This window comes from Lagopus leucura, unplaced genomic scaffold (genome assembly GCF_019238085.1).
Source record: "Lagopus leucura isolate 7727_CA_CO unplaced genomic scaffold, USGS_WTPT01 Super-Scaffold_100050, whole genome shotgun sequence".
Taxonomy (NCBI): Eukaryota; Metazoa; Chordata; class Aves; order Galliformes; family Phasianidae; genus Lagopus; species Lagopus leucura.
The window spans coordinates 1,564,352-1,589,455 of NW_024962296.1; the positions used below are offsets into that span (position 1 = coordinate 1,564,352).

Genomic DNA, 25,104 nt, shown 5'->3' on the forward strand with positions numbered 1-25,104 from the left:
GCATCCATTAATACTTACAAGTGTGTACTTTTTTTAATCGCTGTGAAATTCTCTCCTAGAAAGGCACAGCTGGAGCTCTCTTCAGCTGAATGTAGATGTGTATTTCTGTTTGCATCTCCTTCACCTCAGTCTACTTATTGCCTTAGAATTTCTCTCTCAATTCTTAGTAATGTCTTCAACAGGGTTATCCTTCAGGTTAAATGTGGCCTGCAGGTTGCTGTGGGTTTTTCTGTTGTTGCTGTTTCGTTTTCCAATTTGCTTCTCACCTTATTTCTCTGAGGACTTTTTCCCACTCTGGGAAGCTTCATCCTGGCATGTGGTTACCTTCCTCTTGGAATAGGTAGGTAGATTTTTTTACTTACATGAGCAACAATGATGAAATGATAAGCTGCTTCTGCTTTCTGTGCTATTCTGCTGTCCAAGCAGAACCTGCTAAGAAAGGGCTGTCTTACTACAGCTGATTGTGGGACGTTAAAGGCATCTCCAAGGGGGGTGAAACTAGATATCTTACAGGTCCTTTTCAATCCAGGCCATCCTATGATTCTGTGATCATCCCTACATCATTTGCAAGGGGTGCATTTGCTGATGATTAATCATAGCTGTCTGGTTTTTCACTCTCCTTTTTGCTGAGGGGATTCCACTCTCATAAGGCTGTTGTAACCTGTGACCTCACATTTTTGCAAGGAGACAGAGGTTCAGCAGGAACAGAGGAAAAGGCTGCTTATTTTTTCAGGCTGTTCTTTCTGATGTGGACAAAAGGATTCTCTGCTGTGGTCTGTGCCTGAAGAGGCTGTATTTGCCCCAGTTCTTCTGGGAGGTACAAAGGGACTTTCCTTAATTTAGGATGGAATAATTAAGTGTGGAAGGTGTTCAGCAGGCTGTCTTAATGCTCTTGGAGAATAACGTCTCCAAAAGTCTCAGTACCAAAGTATGGTCATGTGTGGAACTGAGCTGCCGTAGGAACAGAAATACAGAAAGGAAATCTATTGGGAGGAACATTCACCACATAACCCCTCAGTTTCATTGTTGAAAAACTTGGATCCAAATGAGCTCTGGAGTTCAACTCTTAACTGATCAGAGAGTAACGCTTGGTAGCAATTCCAGGTTTATTCATAGCAGGAGGCCTGGATTTACCCAAGCAGAGCTGCATTGGTTTCCTGTGCCCTTCTCTCATTTTTTGCATCTTAATTTGACTGAATTTGCAGCATAGCAAAACAAGTGTTTTCACTGTTCTCCATTGTTGCCAACTTCATGAGCAGATAACGGCAGCACTTCTTCACAGAAGTTATTCCTACAAGCCTCTGTTCATTGATAGCCCTGTAACGTTCTGTTTTGGCTTGTTGTTGCTTTTGCCATATGAAACTATATTTTTCTCAGGCTAGTGAGTTTTGCCTCTATGTTGCTCTTTCCCCTGAAATTCTTGAGTTTACTTTTCCATTGATCTGGCCTGTGAAAATAGCAAAGAGTGTGCAGGGTAAATGCACAAAAGCCCATGTCTTCTCTGTTTCTGAGCTTTAACATTTTTTTACGTGCTACTTTAGACAGTTTGTCAGATTTTTTCCATCTTGTCTTGAGGAAGGACTTGGATGAGAAGAAGAGGTTGAATACAAGTTCCCTGTATTCTCCCAACCCGGTCTTCCCAGAGGATCTGAATGGCTGCAACAACCTGCAGCAGTTTTCCCAGTGGCGGCTGGGGGCAGCTGTGCTGCTCCAGCTGTTTCCTTAGTGTTCTACTTTGACAAGATTTTTCATGGAAGTAAGATTTCAATTTTTGTTCTCTTACAGCGAATAGAATTGTTCTTCAAGAGCTTGGAACAATCAGACCTCAAGGTTGACCCCCTCATTAGAGGTCAGAATAAAAATTGCCTTTCTAGTTCAGCTCCATCTCAGGTTAATTAAGATGAATTCACCCACTGAAGTTGCTACTGTACGTGACTTGTTGTAATGCTTGGGTTATAATTCAAAGAGAAGAGATGGAGTCGAGATTTATATTTCTCCAATCTGCCATTCTGTGCCAGGTTTAGGAGATGGGTGAAGATGCCTCAAGCTTTTTCTTTTTTTTTTTTTTTTTTTTTTTTTTTTTTTTTTTTTTTTTTTTTTTTCAAGATTTTTTTCATAAGACCTCAAACTCTTCTGCTGAAATCCAAACTTCCACTGAGTGAAATAGCAAATAGGCATTTCTATCTGTCTAGTGGGGGGAAGCTATGTTTGTGTGTGTGTGTATGTGTGTGTGTGCATAACAGTCATAGGTATATAACCTACATAGGCATGGCAGTATTTGTGCAACATACACACATGTACTTCATTAGAAGGAGATAAATGATGCATAAGAAGAGCACAAGCTGGAAGTTGTTCATACTTCATGTTCACGCTCAGTATGGTTTGCATTTTGCCTTGGAATCTGTGCTTTTGATGTGGAAGAATCTGTAGCAGGAGAATCTAAGTTGATGGATAGACATTTTGCTTCAGTGTTTAGCAGTTTTTGTTGGGAACTTTTCCCAAGAGCAACCTCAAATGCAATCAGAGAGCAGTAGCTCAATTTCTGGTGGAAATCATTCCCTATGATTCTCTTGTCTGTGTTTCTGTTCCTATAGTGGCATGTGTAAAGTGAGGAATACAGAATGTGGGAAACAGGACCCTGATCTCAGGTGGCACATAGAACAAGGTGATGGAGTGATGTAGCTGTGCTCACAGACCTCCTGGAATGTGTGGACAACGCACAGCTTAGGTGCTTTTGACAGGACTGCCCTTGTTACTATTTTGCGAATGGGATTTAAAGGATGGAGGTAAAGCTGAACTCCCCTATTCCCACTGCTCCAGTGTTCTTTTCTGGTGGGCAGGAACAAAGAGAAGAGGGGAAAAAACAAAAACAAAACAAAAAAAAACCCCAAAACATACAGATGTTTCCACAGGGTTTATTGATGAGAATCCTATTTTCTGATGTAGATGTGCAATTAAACAGGTAGGTGCTTACCTTGTCAGTATATTTTCTAAATATCACTACATAGAGAACAAAGCAGCATTTTTTTTGCATAATCCACTGCAATTTCATTACTGATGCAATCTATTCTGTAGTTAACCCTTGCCTCAGCTTCCGCATCAGCATTACAATAATTGGTTACAACGTTAAAGATTTCATGAAAGGTTAAGTAAGGGAGCTCTGGAATGAAGGCTGATGAATTTTCTCTTTCTAGCAAGTAGCTGCACTGTGCTAAGAAGTTGCCATGGGTAAATCACTTCAGTTTCTGCCTCATCACTAAGAGCTATATCATATGCTGAAACTATTTATCCATTGTTCTTGTAATGTTAAACTGCTTCTTGCTGTACCCACAGAGCTTAGTAAGTGGATGTTGTGATAAGGTATTTAATGGCAAATACATTTGTTCATTTACTGTGTACTTGAACTCAAACTAAGACAGATGAAACCTCAACAGCAGTCGCTGCTTGTGGTGCCTGCCTGTGGAATGCAGCTGGCACTGTGCCGTCCGGCTGAGTCAGATGGGACCTCAGGTTTCTGTGCAGCCACAGTGTTTCACAGCACAGACTGTCATATAAGTTAGTTCCCATTCCAGGGCTCTTTCTGTATTTCTTTGCAACTTTCTAGATATCTGTTTGAATTGAAATCAGTAGTGTCTGGTTCACCACAGCGTCTAGATTTCTATTAAGATTAGGATAGTTGTAGTCTGGTCTTTGAGGGGGTTTCTTTCACCATTTTTATGAACAACAGTGGGGCTGATGTAATGTTCTTTTACCAAATGGGAAATATATACATATATGCATTGTATGGGAACTGTTGAGTCCTGGTCTGAACCACTGATTGAGCACCTGAGGAAAGGACCGTCAGCCCTGGAAGCACAGGTGAAGGCAGTTGAGCTGTGAGACAGGAAGGGTTGGAGCCTGGCTGCACCTCTCTTAGACCCCATTGAAGGGCTGACTGCTGGTGGGGAAGGGTCTGTGGTTGGAGATCCCTCCTTGGTGAAGCTTTCCCCTGTAAACCTAGGATTTTCTGATCCAGGTGAGCAGTCTTCTTCCCTTCCTTCATAGCACCTTTCTGTTGTTTTGGTCCTCCTGTCATCACCCCTCTGTTGTAATGCCTTTCCCATTGTATTGATCTGTCCAATTGCTACGTGCATGTATTTGCTGTTATTGTTCTTGTTAAAATACAGGGGCAGGCCTTCCCCTGAACAGCGTCACAATAACGTTCACCACTGTCAAATTTGGAGGCTCTTTGGACAGTGTGATAGAGATGTGGCATTGTTGCCTTAACCCAGTAGCTCCAACTAGTGCCACTTCTGTATTTGACCTGTGACAGGAGTGGAGGTAGGCTGCTTGTGGAAGGTAACCTGTCACGCTGAGCATTGCAGTCTCTTTCCATGAAAGAACGGAAAGAGAAGAGTTTTATCTCATTTAAATATTTGGAAACTTTCTAAAATGTATGTCAGACTAAATTTTCAAGGTCCGCTCAGTTTTTGTGGTGCATAAGCACTGTGGCATCTGCTCCAATGATGTCCTATTTGTGCTTTCTTAACGCAGGAGAAGCTTTCATTCACTTAAAAGAAAGAGTATGTTTTGGCGTGGGAAGTCTGAAGCTGATCCAAATGGGATGCACATGCTCTGGTTTAACAGATAAAAAGGAAAGTGCTGTGACTTTGAGAGGAAGCAGGCCACCTTTGTTGAGCTGGTGGTAAGCCCATCCTTTACCATTGTCCCATAGACACCCACAAATCTGTGGGTCCCAGTGAGATGCATCCAGAGGCCTGAGGGAATTGGTGTTGTAGTCACTAAACCATTTTCAGTAATGTTGGAAATTCTGAAGCATTTCAGAATGACCCTGGGAACTACCTACCTGTCAGTCTCACCTGTGTGCTGGTGGATTTGCAGATGCCCCGTCCTTGGAGGTGTTCAAGGCCAGGTTGGATGGGGCCTCTGGGCAGCCTGGTCTAGCATTAGATACGGGGGTTGGAGCTTCATGATCCTTGAGGTCTGTTCCAACCTGGGCCATTCTGTGATTGTATGTGGATGGTGGATGGGAAGATGGACGTGAGCCAGCACTGTGCTCTTGCAACCCAGAAAGCCAACTGTATCCTGGGCTGTATCAAAAGAAGTTTGGCCAGCAGGGCAGGGAACTGATCCTGACCCCCTGCTCTGTGCTTTGAGGCCTCACCTGAAGTACAGCATCCAGATGGGGAGTCCTGTGGAGATGTGGAGAGATGTGGGCCTGTTGGAGTGTGTCCAGAGAAGGGCCACGGAAATGATCCATGGAATGGAACACCTCTCCTACAAGGACAGGCTGAGCTGGTGCTGTGCAACGTGACCAGAGAAGGCTGAGAGGTGACCTGATAGTGGTTTGTCAACAACAGGAAAGAAGGGGACAGACTCTTCAGCAGGGTCTGTGGTGAGAGAACAAGGGGAAATGTCTTCAAGCTCAAAGTTGGTAGATTTAGGTTGGATATAAGTGATAAGTCTTCTGCAGTGAGGGTGGTGAGGTGCTGGCACAAGTTACCCAGTGACGTGGTTGATGTCCCATCCCTGAACACTTTCAAAGTGGGGCTGGATCAAGCTGTGGGCAACCTGACCTAGCTGTGCACGTCCCTGTTTGTTAAAGGGCAATGGACTGGATGGCCTTCAGAGATCCCTTCCAACTCTAAGGATTCTATGATTCTGTTCTGTGATTCTTCTGTGTATGTTGTGGGCTGCATTTATTGCTGAATGTTTTCAGGTGTTATGAGATGAGGGTTTGCAGGCGTTTTTAGTGAGATTATCTTGTGCCTGTGTTGGGCAGATTCTTAACCTTTGTTGTGTACCTTATGCAGCGCTCTTGGAGAGGCCTCCTCAGAGAGGTCCCAGATTTCAGAGTGTATCTTCATTCCATCCAAGCAGGTGGGATGAGTAAGAGGTTGGAGCGAGCTGATCTCAGTTTCTCTGCCTGGCTCTTTGTGAGCAGCGATCAGGTGGTGTCTGTAAGAGTTCATGGTTTTAGTTGTTTAAATTAGTGCATCAGTGAACAACACATGGCTCTTGGGCTACCTGCAGCACAAACCTGTGACTGGGCTTTGCAGTCTGATCCGTGCTGGCCAAGGACTCCGGATAGTCTTTGATGGCTTGGTTGCAGTGGAGTGCAGCTCTTAAAAGCAGGTAGTGGACAGCAGCAGGAGTTCTGCCAAAGCCTATTACCTCTCTCTTCTTGTAGTCCAGTGTCTCTTTCATCGCACTGTTTGTTGCTTACTTTGCTTAACTGGGGGGCTGGATAGCAGCCACAGGAGCCTTTCTGACAGTGCCACCCAGCTGTGTGTGAGCAGTGTGTTGGTGGCCTTTCACTGCACGTGGTAACGATGGTTGGGCTTTGTGTGTCCTGTCCCAGGGAACATGTTCTGCCTGGACGTGCATTTCCAGCCAGCCTTGATTGAAAAGGCAGTGAGCCGAGTGCCTGTAGACTCTCTTTATGTTTTTATCTGAAAAGAAATCTTGCTATGCTAAACATTTCTGGTTTTAAAGTTACGTGAAACATTCTAAATGGTTTTTTTGCATTAAATGCTGAGAGGTGAATGATTAAGTGCAGCATTAAAAATGCCTTCACAGCAATGTGTGTGAATGTAGAAATGGAAGCTATGTAGAGACTGTTTTTCAGTCTATCTGGATCCCTTTCTTTTTTGTCAGTTTTCCAAACTTCTGCCCTTTCCATGAGCAGTAAGTCCCATCCATGGGATAGAACTGCACTGGGCATCAGGCCGTGGAGAGCCACGTTTTAAGCTCTGAGTTCTCAGGTTTATACCAAGTAATGGCTGTCAGTGTAAGGTAAGGAAGTTGTCTGCAATTGCAGACTAGTGTGTTGGTTGGCTAAATTGTTCAGTTAGATGAACTCTAAACTTTTGCTGGTGATAATGCAGACAATTAACACAAATAGCATTTGTTCTAGAAGGAGTACAGCATTTTGAAAGAAAAAGCTCCTTAGTAAAGATCTGTATATGTTTTTAAAATTTTCTTCTGAATGGAATATTCAGACTTGCATAACTAAAACAATTGAAATTGAAATTTCAAAGTAATCTTGTACAGTTAATCTCACTGGGGAGGGAAAACTGGTTCAAGTTAAAAGAAGATAAATTATCAGGGTTAAATCAAAGCTGTGTCTGTAATGCATGTTGGATCATTTTGCTTTAGCTGAGCTTCAGTTCTACATCATTGCTTTCTTACAACTAACAGACCGTGGAGGGAACCTTTTGCTGCACAAGGCACTAAACCTTTTCTTCCTTACGCTGTTAGAATTGAATAATTTGACTCCTGTCAGGTAGCTTATTTAATTCTACAGTTTAGAGATAGCACTGTGTGGCTCCATTGAATATCCATTTACCAGCACAGTCTGTGGCTGTACATGAGCACGCAAAGCTCTTTGATCATACAGAACTTGAGCCTTTCAGGATTGCTTCAGTATTGTTATCTAAGCTTTGCCTTTCCTAATGCAGGCTTTAAAAAGAAAATGCACCACATACTGCCAACAAAAATCATGCCACTCCAGACTGTGAAGGCAGATGAGTTTGCAGCAGCTTTTCTTTTTTCAGCCATGGCAAGAACAAAGAACAAACACTTGATTTTCTCTTGACCTCTCAGACTGTTTCCCACCATAAATTGTCCTTCAGTGTTTACCTTCCATAAAACAGAAAATCTTTTCCGGTTGTTTCTGTTGCAGTAGCAGACTGTATCTGTTTATTTTTTTAGCCATCAGAAATGGATTGTGGTGTTCATCTTAAGAAAACAAAATCTCAGGATACTGGTAGGAACCATGAACGGCCAGAGGAGGATGTCCATATTGCAGATACCTTGGAGCATATTATAGGACAGCTGGATGTTCTGACTCAGGTATGGTGTGCTATTTGATTTTATAATGAAATTTTCCAGTAGCTTCATAGAATAAATGTGGCTAGTCTAAAATCTCTGCTTTTTAGTAGTTAATTTGATGAATCTTTTGATCTATCAGCGTATCTCAGTTCTCTCACATCAGAACTTCTAGTTCAGGTTCTGTTCTTTCCCCATTTCTGTTACGCTGCAGTGTAGCAGAGAGCTAAACAGGCCAGCTCTGGTACCTTCTGTTATTAGCCAAAGTTTATCCAAGGTAATATCTGAAGGTGTGGCTAAAATTGCAGGTAGTAGAACTCTTGTCTCAGTGACTGGCTGGTTACTGCTCCTCCCCCAGTTATGTTGTATTCTGTAGGTAAACTCAGATCCTTTCCCCAGCCCCCAACATTCACCTATGCCATTCAATTTCTGCAGTGTTCTTTTCTCACCTTACATGTCTGGGCCCTCCTGGGCCCCACCTCTCGAATGAGCTTTTCACCTACAGCTAGCAAACAACTGAGCCTTTGCAAAGCATTCACATGCTGTTCTTCCCCAGAGACCCAAAGTAGTGCTGGAATGGCATCAACTGTTAATGATCATCCATCACAGTGTATGTTAGCTCTGTCCCTAAATTCTTCTTAAGCAGTCTTTTCTGTTTAACTAAATCATTACTCATTATTTCCGTTAGGAAATGTTTGTTTCTGACCATTTATTGGGGCTAAATTTCATTGTATATTTTTGAGGGATGTGAGAAGTGGGGAGAAGGCATGGGGTGGTGTAAACACCATTGATCTGCAGAGCACAACGTCATCAGAAGGAAGGAAACTTCATGGGAGTTCTTTTCTGCGAGTTTGAATGTTGTTTCTGGGGAAGAGCAAGCAGATGTTTAACACTGAATATTGAACACTTGAGTTACTGGTTTGAGTTGGCTCTTTTTTCTTCAGAGAAGTACATGTTATCCACAAAGAAGTTTAGGATGATGCACTGGAGTACCCAACAAGTACTGAAGCACAGCTGATTTGGGGATATAAAGCATTGTAGGACTACAGGCAGTCTAAAATAGAGTGAAAACCAAAAGATATTGAAATTCGTTTGGCAAGAAAGTGCAAGAAAACACTTTTCTATAGTCTTTAGAATCTTCACTGGAGGGAGAAAGCTCTTCTATGACATTGGTTCTGTGTTTTTATGATGAAATACAACCTAGTACATGCACAAAATATCTTACTGTTTTTGTCTCTGTAGTAAGAAGTTTGGATTGTGATATTCATCTTTAATTACACAAATCAGATCCATGGTCCTGATGAAGTTTGTGTAATGTCTCCTTTTCAACTTCATAGGTACTTAGAGGGAGCAAATATTGCAGTAAGCAGCATGTGTGGGGTTTAAACTAGATAAAAGCAATGCAAACATCTCTGCAAGTCATTGCATAACCGAAAAAAAAATCAAAATGCTATTTTAAACCTAGCAAAAAGAGAGTGAAGTGGAGATCACTGGGGGAGGAATGAATTAGGAGGTTTTAGGATAACATTGAAACTAGCCCTGAAATTATAGTGTAAGGAGGAAAAAAAAAAAAAAAAAAGGAAAAAAAAAGCAAACAAACAAAAAAAAAGTAGAAGCTGCTTTGAGTAATTGTGCATTCAGCAACCTTTCAGCTGTAGATTTTTTTTGCCATCTGTACAGTACTTTGTTTTCCTTTGATTCTAGTCTCTTGTATTTTGTTTTAACACCATGCGTATGCACAAGTAAATGTACCCAACGTGTTGTTCAAATGGTTTCATAATTCTTCATTATAATTGTAACATTGTAATATTTAGAAGTGAAACAAGTCTGCACAAAACTGTCAAGCTTATGCAAATGAATGTGGAAGAATCCCTTGTGTTTGGAGTAGGAGAGGAGATTCCTGAAGGAGGAGGAGCACAGGTGCAGTTAGCAGGGCAAAGAAACAGAAGGTAACTAAAAGGAACCTGCTTGTGTAGCTGCACTTTTTTTCCTTCTCCTTATGGGCATGCTGTGCAGGTGAGTTATAACAGCAGGGAGCACAGAGCCCTCAAAGGCACCTTTATCACCTCTTTCAATCTTTTATCACCTGGTCAGTGCCAATTAAGTGTTGTCCAGGTGGAACCACAACATGCTGGTTGCTAGCTGAGATCTGAAGAGGAGACAGCAGCAGTGATTGTTGGATGGTTGTCTTTGTTGGCTGTTCCTTTCAGAGCCTGACAGAGCATTGCTTCCTGCACATTGCAGGCTCAAACTAATGTATATTTTTACAGTTTCTCCAGCTTTGGAGTTGGTGACTTCTTTCTGTGAAAGGACACCACTGCTTCTTTTAAAAAATGCTTTCACAAATAAACAGCAAAAAGTCTTTGTGAAGAAATAAGGCATCACAGGCTTCATCATTTTTCTCCCTTCAAGAAAGGCTGAGGCTATACCAGTAGTCTCCCAGTGCTCTGTTAAAAGTCATTGCTACATAATGCCTGAGCATTGCTCACTTAAAGATAACACTAACAGCATCAGTGGGTTGATATTTTTAAGCTGTTTTCTTAGCTGAAGAGAAAGGACAGGCACACCTCACCAGCACCCCAAAAATATTTCCAGGCATTTTCTATTGATGTAGCTATCCATGAGTTCACCAAGGATTTCGGATTGGTTGGCGGTGCGGGAGCTTGGGTGCGTTTCTGTTGTGACACCTTGAGTTCCTGCTCTCTGTGCTTACCAGAGTTTCCAGCACTGTATCAATTTAGTGTGGAGAAAACTTGAAGTTGTGATAAACTACTCTGCAAAAATATGCAAACGTAAAATTAATCTGTTGAGTCTATCGTTTTGTAGCATTTCCTTAGCTATCATTTCAAGGTTTACTGCGGTAAAAAGAGGGAAGGAGAAAAATTGTCTGCTAAAAGTGGTAATAGCAAGAAATCATCTGAGCACTGTCATCTCCTGCTGGCACACAGCTCTGTTCTGCGCCACATGCTTGAAGCTGCATTGTCTGCTGCTCATCCATTACCAACGCCTTCACTCTGTTGCTAATAGATCTCTGGATGGAGTGTCATGCACTTGAAGACAGCAGAATTGTTTTTGTTCTATTTAAGAGGTGTCTTCCTGCCAGCCACCAAATGAAAGTAGAAACACTGAAGCAGTAAGGCATTAGTGCACAGCAGGATGCATGGAACAGGCTTGTTTCTTCACTCGGCACTTCTCATCAGATTTCTCTAGTAAGAGCAGAGGAAACTGGTGTCTGTTGCTTCAACATGGAGCAGTTGCTGTTACAACTAATAGATGTGCTTCCTTTTTATGTTGTGAAATTCTGACTGTGATATCACTGCATCAGTGGACAAGGGAAGAGCCACTTGTGTCATCTAACTCGACTTCATTGAGGCCTTTGACACGGTACCCCACAAAACCCTTCTCTCCAAACTGGGGAGATGTGGGTTTGATGGGCAGAATCTTCAGTGAATGAAGAACTGGTGCAGGGTTGAGTCCAGAGGGTGGCAGTCAGTGTCCAGATGGAGATCAGTGATGTCTCCCAAGGGTCGGTGCTGGGGCTGATGCTCTTTAATGTCTTCATCAGTGACATCAACTGTGGGGCTGAGGGCACCCTCAGCAAGTTTGCTGATGACACCAAGCTGTGGGGTCTGTTCAGTACAGCACAGGGAGGGAAGGGATGCCATCAGAGGGGCAGGACAGGCTTGAGCAGTGGGCCCAGATGAACCTCATGAGGTTCAACACATCCAAACATAAGTTCTGCACCTGGGTTGAGGTGACCCTCATTACCAATACAAGCTGGGGGGATGATGGCCTTCAGAGGTCCCTTCCAAATCTAAGGATTCTGTGGTTCTGTGATTTTATTCTTAAATGTCTTGACAGCATCCTTTAAGTATGGTTTAATAAAACCTTTATCTTTCCCTCTTTACCAGCAAGCTGTGTTTTTGTTTTAAGTAAGAAAGTGGTCTAACGTGACCTGACAGCAGCTCCATATTTTTTTCTAAACATGTCTGTAGACTGTATTTCACATGAAAATAAAGAAGTTAGTCTTTGACTGCCTCTTTCAGGTGAGTAGCACATGCTCAATAGTCTTGCTATCTTGAAATACGATGTGAAGTCATTTGCATTAGTTGTTGGCTTACTGAGAGATGCCCTGGTGCCCTTCTGTAGCAAAGTGGGCAGTTCAAATCCAGTAACAAGAAGAAGGGGATGGGAGTGATGAGCTTGCATCATGTAAGCCTTGCTCCTCCCTCCCCTGCAGTTTTGTATCTTGCCAGTGTCTAAACAATTTATTAAAATCCTCTTATTTACTGTTATTTCAGAGATGTGAAAATGAGGAAGGGGATTTTTGTTTGTCTGTTTACAACTGAAGGCTGGATCTCAGTATCTCAGTGTGTATCCAAAGGGCTGGGAATGAAGATTAAAGGTGTTGTGTTTTTCTTGGATAACTTCTCCTTAAAGTCGTGGGGTGTAAAGGTGGTTTTCAGCTGGAACCAAAATGGAGCAGATATTAAGAACACACATTACTTGGTGTGTGTATCTGAAATGCATTTTCTGCACTTGCAGCTGAACTGCTCAGCTGGAGTAGGATTGTGTGTGAGTAAGCATCCTGGCTTCAGTGAGAAATTTGCATTAGCAACAGTGATATTAAACAGTTTCTATGCTCCTGCCTTCACTCCAGACACTTGCAGTTGTCTACTGTGAAAAAAGACTGCGAGAAATGAGATGCTTCCTAATTAAAACTAAATATGTGTGCAATGCATGTAATACAGATGATTAATATCATGCCTGCATCGTACATTTTAGGGAAACAATCTTTAAAGTGCATGTTAGAATAAATGCCATCTCTTTTCTGAGAGGCATTAAACCTGTTGTTTAATCCACGTGCAATAAAGTAAATCCTTACACAGTGACAAGCAGTTAGAATTTAAGGAATGGTGTTATTGGTCACAAAAGCTGCTACCTGTGCCTTGCACAAATGTCTTGGTTGATATGTTGCTTGTAATATCTGAACTGCTGCTGGCTATGGGAGCTCCCAGCAAGTAGGAGAAAGCAGCAAACAGGTTTTTTTTCCAAAAGAAATGATTTGAAATCCAAACCATCATTTAGGGGGGAAAAAAAAAAAAAGAAAAAAAAAAAGCATAAAGCATTCAAATCTGAAAAGTCTGTGAAATGCTAGATGAATTTCATTTTTAAATCTTAATTAAAAGAGCTTAGAGATGACTCAAAACCATCTCTTGGAGATGTGGCGTCTTTGACCTCTTGCTCACAATAAATGAAGCACCCTGTTTCTTGCCAGTCCTCAATAAACCATCATCTGAGTTATTATTTTCTGAAATGCATTTCTAAACTACGCTTGCTATAAGAATCTCTTAGGGATTTTGTTTCTTTCTAAGACTGCCTGGGTTACACACACTTCCAGTGACTGTGCTGTGTTTGCACAGCCCTGTCCCGAGGCCAGGTTCTCAAAAACGCTTCTTGTTTCCCTGCAGGTTCTGAGGGTCTTCCCCTTCATGTAGCTGGTGGTGGGCAGGCACATGCAACGCCTCCCACAGTCTGTTTTGTTTTTCTTAAGAGCAGATCTTTAAGAAGGATCACTTGATACTGCTTGATTATCTTGTTGTTTTTCAGCCACTGAGTGGCGGGAGCTGGGTGCGTTCAGCTGAGTGCTTTGCATCCTTCCAGAGTTAGATAGGGTAATGTGTAAAGGACACAGTACATCTTTGAGGCACGTCATCATCCCTGTGGTTGAGAAGACCTGAGTGTTCTGGGGTTTCTGAACAATACGCCATGCAGTCATTTTCAGCATGCATACCTGAATATTTTACCTTGGCTCATCTTAGTGTGCCAGATTTTGTCGCTGGACTCTGTGACCTGTGGAAGCTGTAACAGCACAGCTCTTCTCCTCCAGAAACTCTCAGCACCCTGTGCAAGTACTGTCAGTTTAGCTTTTTCTGATCTACTGAATCAACAGAGAGGCACGATGAAACATTTTAGTGAGAGCCTTCTGCTTTGGAAGGCACAGTTAGAGATACAGCTACGTGCCTTGAGTCTCTGCGCTGCACAGAGCTCACTGTCACAGCTGTAGCTCATCTCCTGCACTCTAGGATTGATTTTAGTACACTGGTGTCCAAACTAATGGCTTGCCTGGGCTGCAGTGAGTGAAGGGCTGATGTTTTGGTTGCTTGCCGGGGGTGAGCTGGGCTGGGAAGAGCTGCTGCCACGATGGCACAGTGTCAGAGGGCAGGCTGCATTACATGGGCTGCAGGTTGGACGTGTCTGATTTAATGCAATGAAGAGCCTTGGCTGAGTTCTAGGGCCTGTTAAGCTGCTGCAGCGTTGGCACTGACCATGCTGCTTGGTCTGGCAAAGTTGACAGTGCTGGAATTTTCAGGTACTTTGTGTGCCTTCTCTGTTGTAGAAGTTGGAATGAGTGTTATAAGTGATAGTGCTGTTGTTGTCACTGAACCCAAGCCCTTTGCAGGACCACCAAAGCTGCTTCTGTCCTCTTTCATTGAGGAGCATTGAACTGATTCAGGCATCTGAGAAAGTGAAGTGTTGGAAGGTAGAAGGAACGCATATTTAGAAAAGCTCATCCAGTGTGTTTGTGGGCCTTCCTAACCCTGGCTGTACAGCAGCTGTGAGCTGTACAGCCCTGTCTGCCTGCACCAGGGCTGAGTGTTTGGCAGCAGCAGAGAATTTTGTGGAATTAGTGTTTCAAAATAAGCTTGAAAATTCATGAGGTTGCATTGAAGAAATATTGGGGGAGTGAAGACAGAATGATTAAATGAAACATTTTCATTCTGAAATAATCAATGTGCTGCCGTTAAATCTGGCTGCTGTGAGATACTTGGTGCAGACAGGCTTTGTGAGTTTACCTTAGAGCTTGGATTCAAAATAAGTAGGATGATGGAGCTTATTATATGGAGCTTATTTAAAATACCTCTGGCTTAGCAGATATTGTTTTAATTTGCAGGAACAAGGCACTATCATCTTTTTTCACGTGAAAAGTTACTGGTGTATTTGGTCTCTGAGTTGAAGGCTTTGACTAGTATAAAGTAAGGCTGGTCCTGCCATACGAAGAGCACCAAGTGCGTTTGTTTGCTCCTTAATGCATTGATACCAGTGAAGGCATCGTGTCTTGTTCTGCTACTGGATGTGAGATTTATTTATCTTTCCCTTGCTTAGTCTAAAGCACCAGCTTTTGCTAAGAACGCTTCAGAGATTCTGAGTGTTGGTAGCAGGTTCGAGTCCTAACTAGAAACAGTGCTAGGGTATAATTTGTGCATAAAGAGGGCAACCTAGTTTTCTTTAAGTATACTTACTAAGAGCAGGAGCATCCTTTGGATTCCTCTGGATATGGAGACTGAAGTGGAAGGGAGGCTGACAGCAAGTCAGGGCAAAGCTTTGTGCAGTGGGTGGAAAGGGTACTTCTCACCAGACACATTTGTGTGTGAACTTTAATGTGACTCGCTGCTCAAGTTCTCCCATGAGCCTCTTCATTTCTGCAGTTTATGTCTAGTATTTTAAACTGTCATTTGTGGAAGGAGGTGTTTTTTCTGCAAACATGCAGATCTATGGCTACGTGAATGAGAACTGTTTCTCTGCTAGTTTATTTTACTCACTGAACTTGTTTAGAGAAAGCGTAGGTACCACTGAGCCTACTCACTAGCATTTGCTGAGGAGGGACCCTTCTGCCCCCTTTTGATGCAGTGTTTTTATAATGCCATTTACTTTCTGTACTTTTGGGCCTCTTTGGGGCTTAACCATTTTTATGGAAAGCTGGGTAACCTGTAGAGAATCACAGCTGGACTCTTCAAACAAGCCAGTGTGCATGCCACCTGCATGGCAGGAGTCAGAGCAACTAAGCCTGCAAGTCCAGGTCGGAGCTTGCCTGTCTCATTGTGCAAGTCCACATGCCATCCATCCCTTTTGTGTTCTGCTCTTCTGCTGCTGCATTGCCTGCCCTCTCTGCCGGTCCCATAAGGTGAAGAGAAGGAGAGGCTGCTGCATGGAATCTGTAAAGGTACTGAAAGATACGTTTGGTTGGATTTTTTTTCCCCCATCAAGTAGATAGTTGGTCCCTGGATGAATTAGGACTGTAAGGAACTTCTGAGCTTCACTGTGAGCAAGGAGAAGCTTTAAATAGCCACAGCATTGCATGCCCTAGCTTTTGCATCAACATAGTGAATAAGTACAGCTGCTTATGGCGTCCTGCCCAGAGTGCTGCTGCAGGTAAGGGACATAAAGCCTCTTCAACTTTCATTGTTACTTAACGTACACCTAGAAGTTTAAAACATGATATTACACTCCTAACATCATTGTAAGTTGATGCAAAGAATTAAAGAATGATGTATTCATGGCACAGAGATGTAATCGTTCCAGTGTCTTTGTGCTTTGTGATTAGAAATCCCTGTTTTACAACTGCTGTTGGATTGTCTGATAGTTTTTCCTGTTCTAACATTTCTGCATTTGCTGCCTGTTCTTTTGCAGGCAAATGTGTTTTTTTAATACATTGAGAGGAAAATGCTGTCTTCATAAATTGACATGCAGATGAAAAGGAAAAACTGAAGAGGTAGAAACAACACTGCTTCTTATTTGATGCGTTATAAGTCAGCGGAAAACTGACAACCATTAGGGGTGGAGTGAACTTCAGGAATCTTTTTACAGAAGTAAAACTAGGAAACTACTTCTACATTCAGTGCAGAAAGGGATTTTATGGTATGGTTCATGATGTCAGGAATAGAGGAAACGTGTGTAACGTTTTGCCTGCAAGAGGCAGTGCTGCACTTTGCAGTTGGTGTTTGGCTGTATCCTTTGTAGGCACAACCAGCACCTGATTCCAGTAGCATTGTGCAGATAAATGTTTTGAAGGGTCCCGCAGTGCTCAACCAGAGCAGCATTGCATCCCCTGTCCTTTACTCAGTCAAACCCTGTCTCATCCCCGACTTGTTAGGCATCCTGTAGCCCAGTGGGCGCAGCGTTATTTATGTTTTTATGCTCTGGTCTGCTTCTCTCTCAGTTCCGTGCTCAGTGCTTGGTTTTAGTTAATTACTGGCCTTCTGTCCGGACTGCTCTCTCTTGTGGTTAACCACAGGGATTTGTCTCGTGGCTCTCCAAAATGTGCTACAGGCTATGATGAGGAGTCTGTGTCACCTGAGGAACACAAATGTCCTTTGCTCTGCTGCTCGGGTTTTCCTTGAGCAGTGGAGGAACTGGTTTCTGCTGGCATTCAGCTACTGCTGGGCTCTGCTTATCTGTAATTCTCAAAAGAAGCCAGCTGGACTGCCCCACAGGGCTCTGCAAAAGCCTCTGCCTGGAGGCCGTGTCCCCACTGAAAGTATTTGATTCGAATTAAAGAGAAGATGTTGGTAAAAGCTGAAACTGTTGCAGGATTGTACTTGGGCCACCATCACTGCAATAACACGGGGGAACGAGATGGGAAGTTTATCATCAAGTAAGCAAATAAGACTGCTTCGTGTCTCAGCTTAGGGGAGGATGAAGCTGAATATTTTCTCCAGACCTTAAAAAGTGCAAATGATGCAACGCTGTCTCTTCAATGTGGCTCTCCTCACCATTTTCCAGTGTGCAGTGCACTCATGGCTAAGGCTTCTGACACTGAGAACCCAAAGTCATAGAATCATAGGATCGCTCAGGTTGGAAAAGACCTTCAAGATCATCGAGTCCGTCCACAACCCAACCATCCTACCCCAACTCTAACAACCCTCAGCTAAATCCTGTCCCTGAGCACCACATCCAAACGGTTTTTAAACACAGCCAGGGATGGAGACTCAACCACCTCCCTGCCATAATCCTGCCATAGGGAAACAGTTTGAGTGCAAAGCTGTGTCTGGTCAACCCGGGCTGGTGGCATTTGTCTCCTGGGGTTGTTGGCTCATCACCTTCTGAAAAGTAGCACCAGTTGAATACACGTGGGTTAATTTGCTTCCCAACAAGGGTTTGGTTTGGGAATAGGCCATAGAAACATTGTAAAACTGTCAGCTGAAATGGAAGTAGCCTTTTTGTGTGGAAGTTACTTTCTCTCTCTTTGTGTGGTGCCTGTGTGTGTATCAGTAATGGCATTTTTGTACTTTCCCACACCTTCCTATGACTCTGTATTTTAAGCACTGTGTATTCAGAATGGTCTGTGCTCATCAGCTCTTTGAATTTAGTGCATCTCCCATCTTTCTCCTTTTCCTTTTCTAGTTTGCAAAACAGTGCTCACTACGAATTCATTGGAATGAAAATTACATGAAAGTATGAAGCAGACAAGACCTTCCTTGCAACTCTTCCTCAAATTTGACGTGTTCTGAAGTCCACTGTGTTTGTGCTTTGTTCCACCGCTGTGTGTAGCAGTGTGGTTGGCTCCTATTAGCTTTGATATGCTGCCTGGGGCCTCAGCTAAGATTTGAGCTGTGTTTGGAAGGAGAAAAGAAGTGTATTATGGTGAATCTTATGATGCAAAGCCCTTCCTGACTTTGTCAAGATGAGGTGTTGCAGTGTGGCTGACAGAGATGTCTTCATAGTAGTGCTTGGTGTTGTGCTTTCACCATGCCTGTGTTTTCACTTCATCCCTTCCAGCTGTTCCTCTCATTTCCCAAATGGTTTTGCAGGAGACGTTTCCTGGCCTATCAACTGTCCTTAGCCAAACTATTTCCTTTCTTTACATTTTAGTTTCCCCAGTAATAAAATGGAGATAAAGAGACCTGCTTTCTTTTGTCAAGCACTTAGTCATGTGCTTATGAAATGTTTAAAGATTTTTTTATTTATAACCTCTATACAAATAGCCCAAGTTTGTTTGAATTACTTCATTGAAGTCTGAGGTTCTGAACATCCTTCGTTTTTGACAAGGTATGTTATTGATGGCAGTAAAAATGCTCAGAATATGAAGCTATTGACTGCTGTTTATGGGTATTAAAGCATTAAATGTAATTACTGCCTATTATCAGTTATTCCAGCATCTTTGGAATCTATAAGTGGTTTTCCACAGATAGCTCTCTTGGTTACCTAAGGATGGTCCATTAAAGGATTTTCAGCAGAGGCTTTTATTGCTTCCTGGTTAAAATGTTTTTTCCATATACTCTGTCCACAATGACTTCAGCTTTAGGAGGAGCTAATAACAACCCCTTTGTGAGGTAACTGGATTGCACAGAGAAATTCAGGCCATATGTTGAGGTATGTGCTGCCAGTCTGAGTTGTAATTCACCTTCGTCACCCCACTGTGCTGCCTTGGATTGGGACAGTTCCTCACTTGACCCTGGTGCTACAGCTCTGAAATAGCTCAGAGTATTTCCTTGAACATAGCATTCCCTTGCCCTCTGACAGCACAGCACATAGCTGGTTTCTCTGCGTGGCTCGGCGGCAGCTTTCCTTTTGTTTTGCAGACAGTTTCCATCCTGGAGCAGAGGCTGACCCTCACGGAGAACAAGCTGAAGGAGTTTCTGGAGAACCAGCAGAAAATAATTCAGAACAAAGAGAATTGAGTTTGTGAAAGAGGAGCGCTGCTGAAGGCCCTTGGGGGATGCAGGGGTTTGTATTCTCAACAGACTGGGTGACTTTAATGGTTTGGAAAGTAATCAATTTTTAATTCGTATGTACAGTTACTGTATCTGTAAATACAAAGCTTTGTTACTTTACTAAAATAAAAGATTTTTATTTGTAAGAGTGGATGATTTTTGTGATTTCTTATGTCTTCCAGGTACTGTAGGAACCAGTGAGGGGTTTGAGGACCATCTGAAAAGGTTTCATCTCTCCTGCCTGAGCTGCTGCTCAGTTGAAGCGCTTAAGCATTCTAGAGCTGCCAGATGGTTTGTTGCTGGCTATGTGGCTCAAGGAGAATCTCCCAGAATATCCTGGCCAGTGGGAGCTCCCCTCTGTTCTCAGATCACAGATCCTAGTTAGCACCTGTTGAATGGTCTGCCTCACCAAGTTCCAGTTCCTGCCTGGCAAATTTGATGGCATGGATTAAATGCTGGTTTTGTACAGAGGTTAGCCCAGTGGTGGGATTTAACCTGCTTCCTCATGCAGTCTGTGGAAGACTTTGCTGTGCTGAGGCTAGAGGAAGGGCCCTAGCTCTGCTAGGTCAGATGCTGGGTGGATTGTCAGGCAGCTTTTGTTTTGTATCTGTCCATTTATTTAATTTAAAGGAAGGGGAGAGGGGGAGAAAAGGCAACCAGATAGCAGCACACTGGCTGCAGTCAGAAACCTTTTCTCTTTTGACTCTGGACTGCCTTTAATTTTCAGTCATTTTGCAGATGATTTTACAGCTGAACAGCTCATCACTCACCCCCTTCCCTGCATCACACGCTCCTAAGACTTCCAGGTCTTTAGCAGGTGTTCAGTATATAGCTGCAAAAGAATTTGGACTTCTGGTACATGCTGCTCTACAAGATAGCTTTTGTGAACACACACGAATTATTGTAATAATCTGTTCTGTACATTCTCAAGAAATGAGCTGTAGCAACTTGAGTGTCTCTGGGTTCACCAAACCCTCCCCACGACTTTCTGAACCATTGGGAGTTTGCTTCTCTCCCAATCCGTGACAGTCACACTTGTTTGCCAGACTCCAGGGCTTCCAAAGCCCCCATCTCCAGATGTGCTGTGGGCATCGCAGATGCTTGCGACTTGGCTGGCACCCTTCTTTCACATAGAGCTTTACAGACCTTAAGGCTACACCAGTGTTTTGCACCTGTTCCTGCTGCAGTCTGCTTGTACTGTGTCTGGACTGTTAATCCTCTTCCCACGTGGACAAGGCTGTTTGCATCCCCTGCCATCACCAGGAGGTTTTTGCTCTTTCCATTCTGGTGCTTTCCATGTCTTTAGCCCCTGTTGGCACTGTCACTGTTTTTATATTTTTATTAATTTTCTTTCATTTGTGTGAAGCTTTCTCGTTTCCATGCTTTTTGGGTGGATTGTAAATGTGAGTTTCTCTGTGTTCTATCACACGATTGTTTTCTGTTTCTGAGCTCCCAGTCTGATTAATGTTATTTTCTGTCAGATTACGATAATGGAATCACTTCTCTGAAAAACTTCCATTCTCTTGCTATAAGCTTTCAGTGGCTTTCCACAGAGAGAGAGAGAGAGAGACTGTAACCATTTTAGCTGAGATGAACAGATGTGATGGACTGGCTGGGAGGAGGGGATTCTGATGTGTGTGCCTGTCCTGCCCCTGAAACAGTGACAAAAATGAGCTGCAAGACCTTCATTTGTCAACCTGACCCCAGCGCTGTGAGCTGGCTTTTGAGGTGTAGGTATGGAGAGGATGTGAAAATGAGCTGTTCCAGCGGCCGTCGATTTTTAAACTTCTCTTAATTGGTAATTTCTAATGTCTTGGATGCCACAGAAGTGATTTGCCATTCTCCCTAACGTACTGTATAAGGTACAAATGACTCGGGCACATTTGATAAAGATGCTTTTTTTCTTTCAGACATTAAGTGAATCTGTTTGAAAGATAATTGTGCTTGTAAAACAGATGAGATGCTCAGGTGCTGAAGGACAAGCTAGTGGGATGCAGGAAAAGTTGCTTTTCCTTACTTAGCTTCTTAGAAGTATTCATTTGATCAATGAAACCTGTTCTTGTAAAAGTAATGCGCCATGGGTGTGTGTGAAGAGCGAAGGGAAGGGGGAATCTACCAAGTTCCACGTGATTTCGGTGGTAAGAAGGGGATTTCTTTTGACAGTGCTCTCCATCTCAATCATTTCCTTGCCCTGTATCTTGGCAGCATGCTTTCTTTTCAGTGTCCCCTTCCTATTGCCTCTTACCTTGAGCTGAATATCAGGACTTAAAATGTACCAGCACTTCTAATACCTGGGTATTACTTGGGAGGCAGGTAAGATGTGGAAAGCACACTTTAAGTAATCGTTCTTGAGCAATAAGCTCAAAAAAACATTTGAGGAGCCCAAATCCTCCTGTCCATCTTTTCCCTGGGTTCTGTGCTTAGCTCCATCCATGAAGCGCCATGTTTCCACACGCTGAGGTCAGGATAGCTTCCAGAATGAGTTGAATCCACTTCTGCTTTTACATTTGTGTGTGTTTGTTTGTTTGTTTGTTTTTTAAATTGTATTTTACTTGGGGAATATCTACAGTAACTGATTTGCAAAGCCATTAACCCGAGAAGCAATGGATCAGCTGTGAACAAGGAGCCTGACATCGCTTCTACACCGTGTGAGGGTGATATGGCATGAAAACTGCTTGTGGTAAGCTCTGCAGGAGGAGGCTACGAAGAGTTAAATATTTTGTTTTGGATCTCCAAGGCACACAGGCAGCCAAGCCAAGTTCTTAAAAAAGTAGTTTAATTTGTTGCCATTATATTTGCCAGATGTATGACCTCACTCAAGTTTTAGCAACAGTTCTTTGTGCTGAGATTGGTCCCTTGGGGAAGCAGGTTGTGCCTGGAGGCTGCTGCAAATGCCTTTTTAATATTTCTATGAATCTGTGATTTTGGCTGCTCTGAGCATGAAGCACGTTCAACGTAACTGCGATGGGCAAAAAAGTTAGGAATCCTCATGCTCTGCCCGCTTCCCTTCCTGTGGGAGAGCTGGAATTAGGCAGATACAGCAGTTGAGTTCATAACTGAGCAGACAGAAGCACTGGAGCACTGTGGTATTGATTCTTCTGGCCAGGAAGTGAGATGGCCAGGAGAATCCTCTGCCTGCATAATGGTTACATGTGTTTGTCAGCTAATTAGAAAATAAGACCCAACTATGATCTAAGTCTCTTGGTGCTCACCACTTTGCATAACATCTTTAAAGATCTGCTCTTAAGCAAAGGGTTATTTGAAACGTGACTGAGCAGGAGGGGAGGGAAACAGATCAGTTTGCAAAGGTTTGTTGCTTGTGACACGGGAGTGGTGCTACATTTCTTCCCTTGCTTTCAGAAATTGTCTCCTGGTACAGTGCAGATGCTTCTCAAATCGTTCATACCGGTCAGCTCTAAGAACAAAGTGTAATGAGAAAGAATATTCTCTTACTGATTTTCTTCTGTATGTTCAACCTCGATTTAGCCTGCTTCAGAAAGCCTATGTGTGTTTCCAGGAAAGCTGGGATCTATTTCTAGCTCTGTGAAGAAACTGCCACTGCAGGCAAAAATCACTCTTCAATCCCCCGTTCTCTTTGTTGCTGGAGATGAATATAAATCGCTTCCTCTTTTGACGTGCAGTTTCTGTGGATGGAGAGCTAATTGAATGTAGTGTGTCAGGGAAGAGAGGGGTCAGCTCATTCCCAGAACACGTCTCTCATCCTTTACCTTCTCCCTTCCTGTAGCCCAGCAGCCATGTTTCTGGGGATGTGAGGACTGACCACCTTGCTGTTACATAGTGCACCCATTGCTGTCACCTGAGGCTTCAGCGTGAGGCTGCAACTCCCTGCTTGGTGCGTGAGGTGCTGCTCCCCAGGACTTTCCTGCCAAAGGGCTTGTGCTACACCAACAGCCATCAAAATGACCTGGTTTTAGAGGAGAAAACAATCCCTTGAAGTTAAATGGGATCATTTCTGAACGAAAACTGAGGTATGTGTCAGAAGAGGGAGCTGTGGGGTGACGTCTCGTGGGGAGTGAGCATCATGAACGACTGGGGACGTTGTGGCACGTGCTATCTCATAGCCTGCTTAGCAGCAGCTGAGACAAGCTGGATGGCTTTGGGTCTGTGAATTTGCCATCTGCAAAGAAGTCTTTCCATGCTGACTACCTTTAGATTTTTATCCTCACTTCAGTCCTGTCTTCGCAATAACCCGACACAGCAGGAAACCCACTGCTCTGTCTCCTTCACTGTTCCTGATCCCTGCAGGCCTCTTCCACACGACTGATGACTTGCTGCTGCCCTCTGGGCACCCATCAGGCTGAGAGTATGGCGATGTTCTGCATGGTGCAATGCTTGTAGTCAACCACGAAGATGGTTTTTCAGCAGAGTTCCAACAAGTGGTAACACAAAGGTTAATCCCATTTACTCTGAGAGCTCATGGCTGTGCAGCATGCTGATGGTGGCAGCTGCTCTTTCAGCTGATGACCAGAAGGGTTAAACTAAGCTGTTGCCTGGATGGAGCTCTAGCATTGCTTCACTTCCTTTCCTCCACCCTTTCTGTCAGTATTTTCTTAGCAGCTGTCTGGGAGCTGTTCCACCCAGACTTCCCCTCATGTGTGCCTACAAAAACACACTGTTTTTGGTAAAGTTTCCATTGTCACATTTGCAGCCATCTGAAAGCCAGAGCCAGGCTTTGGTGCCTGAAATATAGCAGATCTTCTGAATGGAGGAGAAACTTCCCTTCTCAGCCTTTCCAGCTTCTGAGGGTGCTAAGCACTGTGAGGTCATCCCTGGAGGATAAGCTCCTTGTAACAAGATAAAATCTCATTGAGGGGTTGTTGCTTCTGCCCTTCTGTGAATCTGCTCTGCAAATATAAATGCTGGGTCCATACAGTGCAGCAGGCTGCCTGGTGCTAATCAGGTTAGCAGTCAGATGGTTTCTATCCTATGAAAACCTAGGAATATCCTTTTTTGTTTTGTTTTTTTTTTTTTTTTCTTCTAGTTGCCCATCTTCTCTGAAAGACTGTGGTCGATTCAGAGGACATTACTGCCTTTGTTCTGGCGTGTTTTTTGTGTCTGTCTTGTGATGCAGACCTATGGCTGAAGAATGCACTTGTTGCATGTTCCTCACCAAGGAAGAGCTTTCTGCAAAAGACAAGGGACTAGCGCTGCCCCTGTCTCTTGTGACCACCAAGATGGGAACGGTCGTGCCATCATACAAACTCTTGAGAGTGGTTTTCCTGTACTAAGCAAACTCACTACTTGGGAAACAGTGGCCCAAGGGCAACACCCTGAACTCAGCAGCTATGTGGATGGTGCAGGGGAAAGTCCCCAGCCAGGACTCGAGGCCTGATACAGCTCTGTGTCAGCCTGTTCAGTTTCTTCTGAGGGAAGATCAGTAGACTCTGTGGGTCTGCTGGCTCCTACTGTGGAAAGTAGTCTGTGAAAGTTTCTTCTGGTTTAATCACAGATCGTAGGAGATTTTGGGAGAGCAGGCTTTGGTTTTGCAGCTGTACATCAGTTTCTCTTCTGTGACATTCTACCCTGTCTTGCATCTATCTGTGGTAGTGGCAGAGCTTAAGGAACCCAACCCCAAGCAGCTTTAAATAAAATGAGGCTTTGGGCCCTCACAGAGGGGGTTTATCCTATCAAAGGAGAGTTTGTCTTGTCAAATATGTATATTTATATACCATACAAATACAGCATGGTCAAGAGGCTGTCTGGTTTCTCCTTTTGAGGTCTTAGGGAAAGACAGCATTTAACATGGATAAACTTTGCA

The 25,104-nt window shown here is 43.4% G+C and overlaps 1 protein-coding gene across 7 annotated transcripts in view; it reads left to right on the forward strand.

The window, feature by feature from the left end:
- The window catches only part of POC1A (POC1 centriolar protein A), a 58,188-nt gene extending 38,715 nt beyond the window's left edge, over positions 1-19,473 (forward strand). The window contains exons 10-11 of one of the 7 annotated variants that reach the window (XM_042885434.1): positions 7,714-7,854; positions 19,175-19,473. In XM_042885434.1, the coding sequence (XP_042741368.1) occupies positions 7,714-7,854; positions 19,175-19,300 (267 nt within the window). In that variant the 3' untranslated portion in view covers positions 19,301-19,473. Of the gene's footprint in view, positions 1-4,533; positions 4,651-7,713; positions 7,855-18,015 lie in introns of those variants that run through there. The other 6 variants (XM_042885435.1, XM_042885436.1, XR_006181386.1 and 3 more) reach the window with 6 other exon arrangements.
- Positions 19,474-25,104: the final 5,631 nt, after the last annotated feature.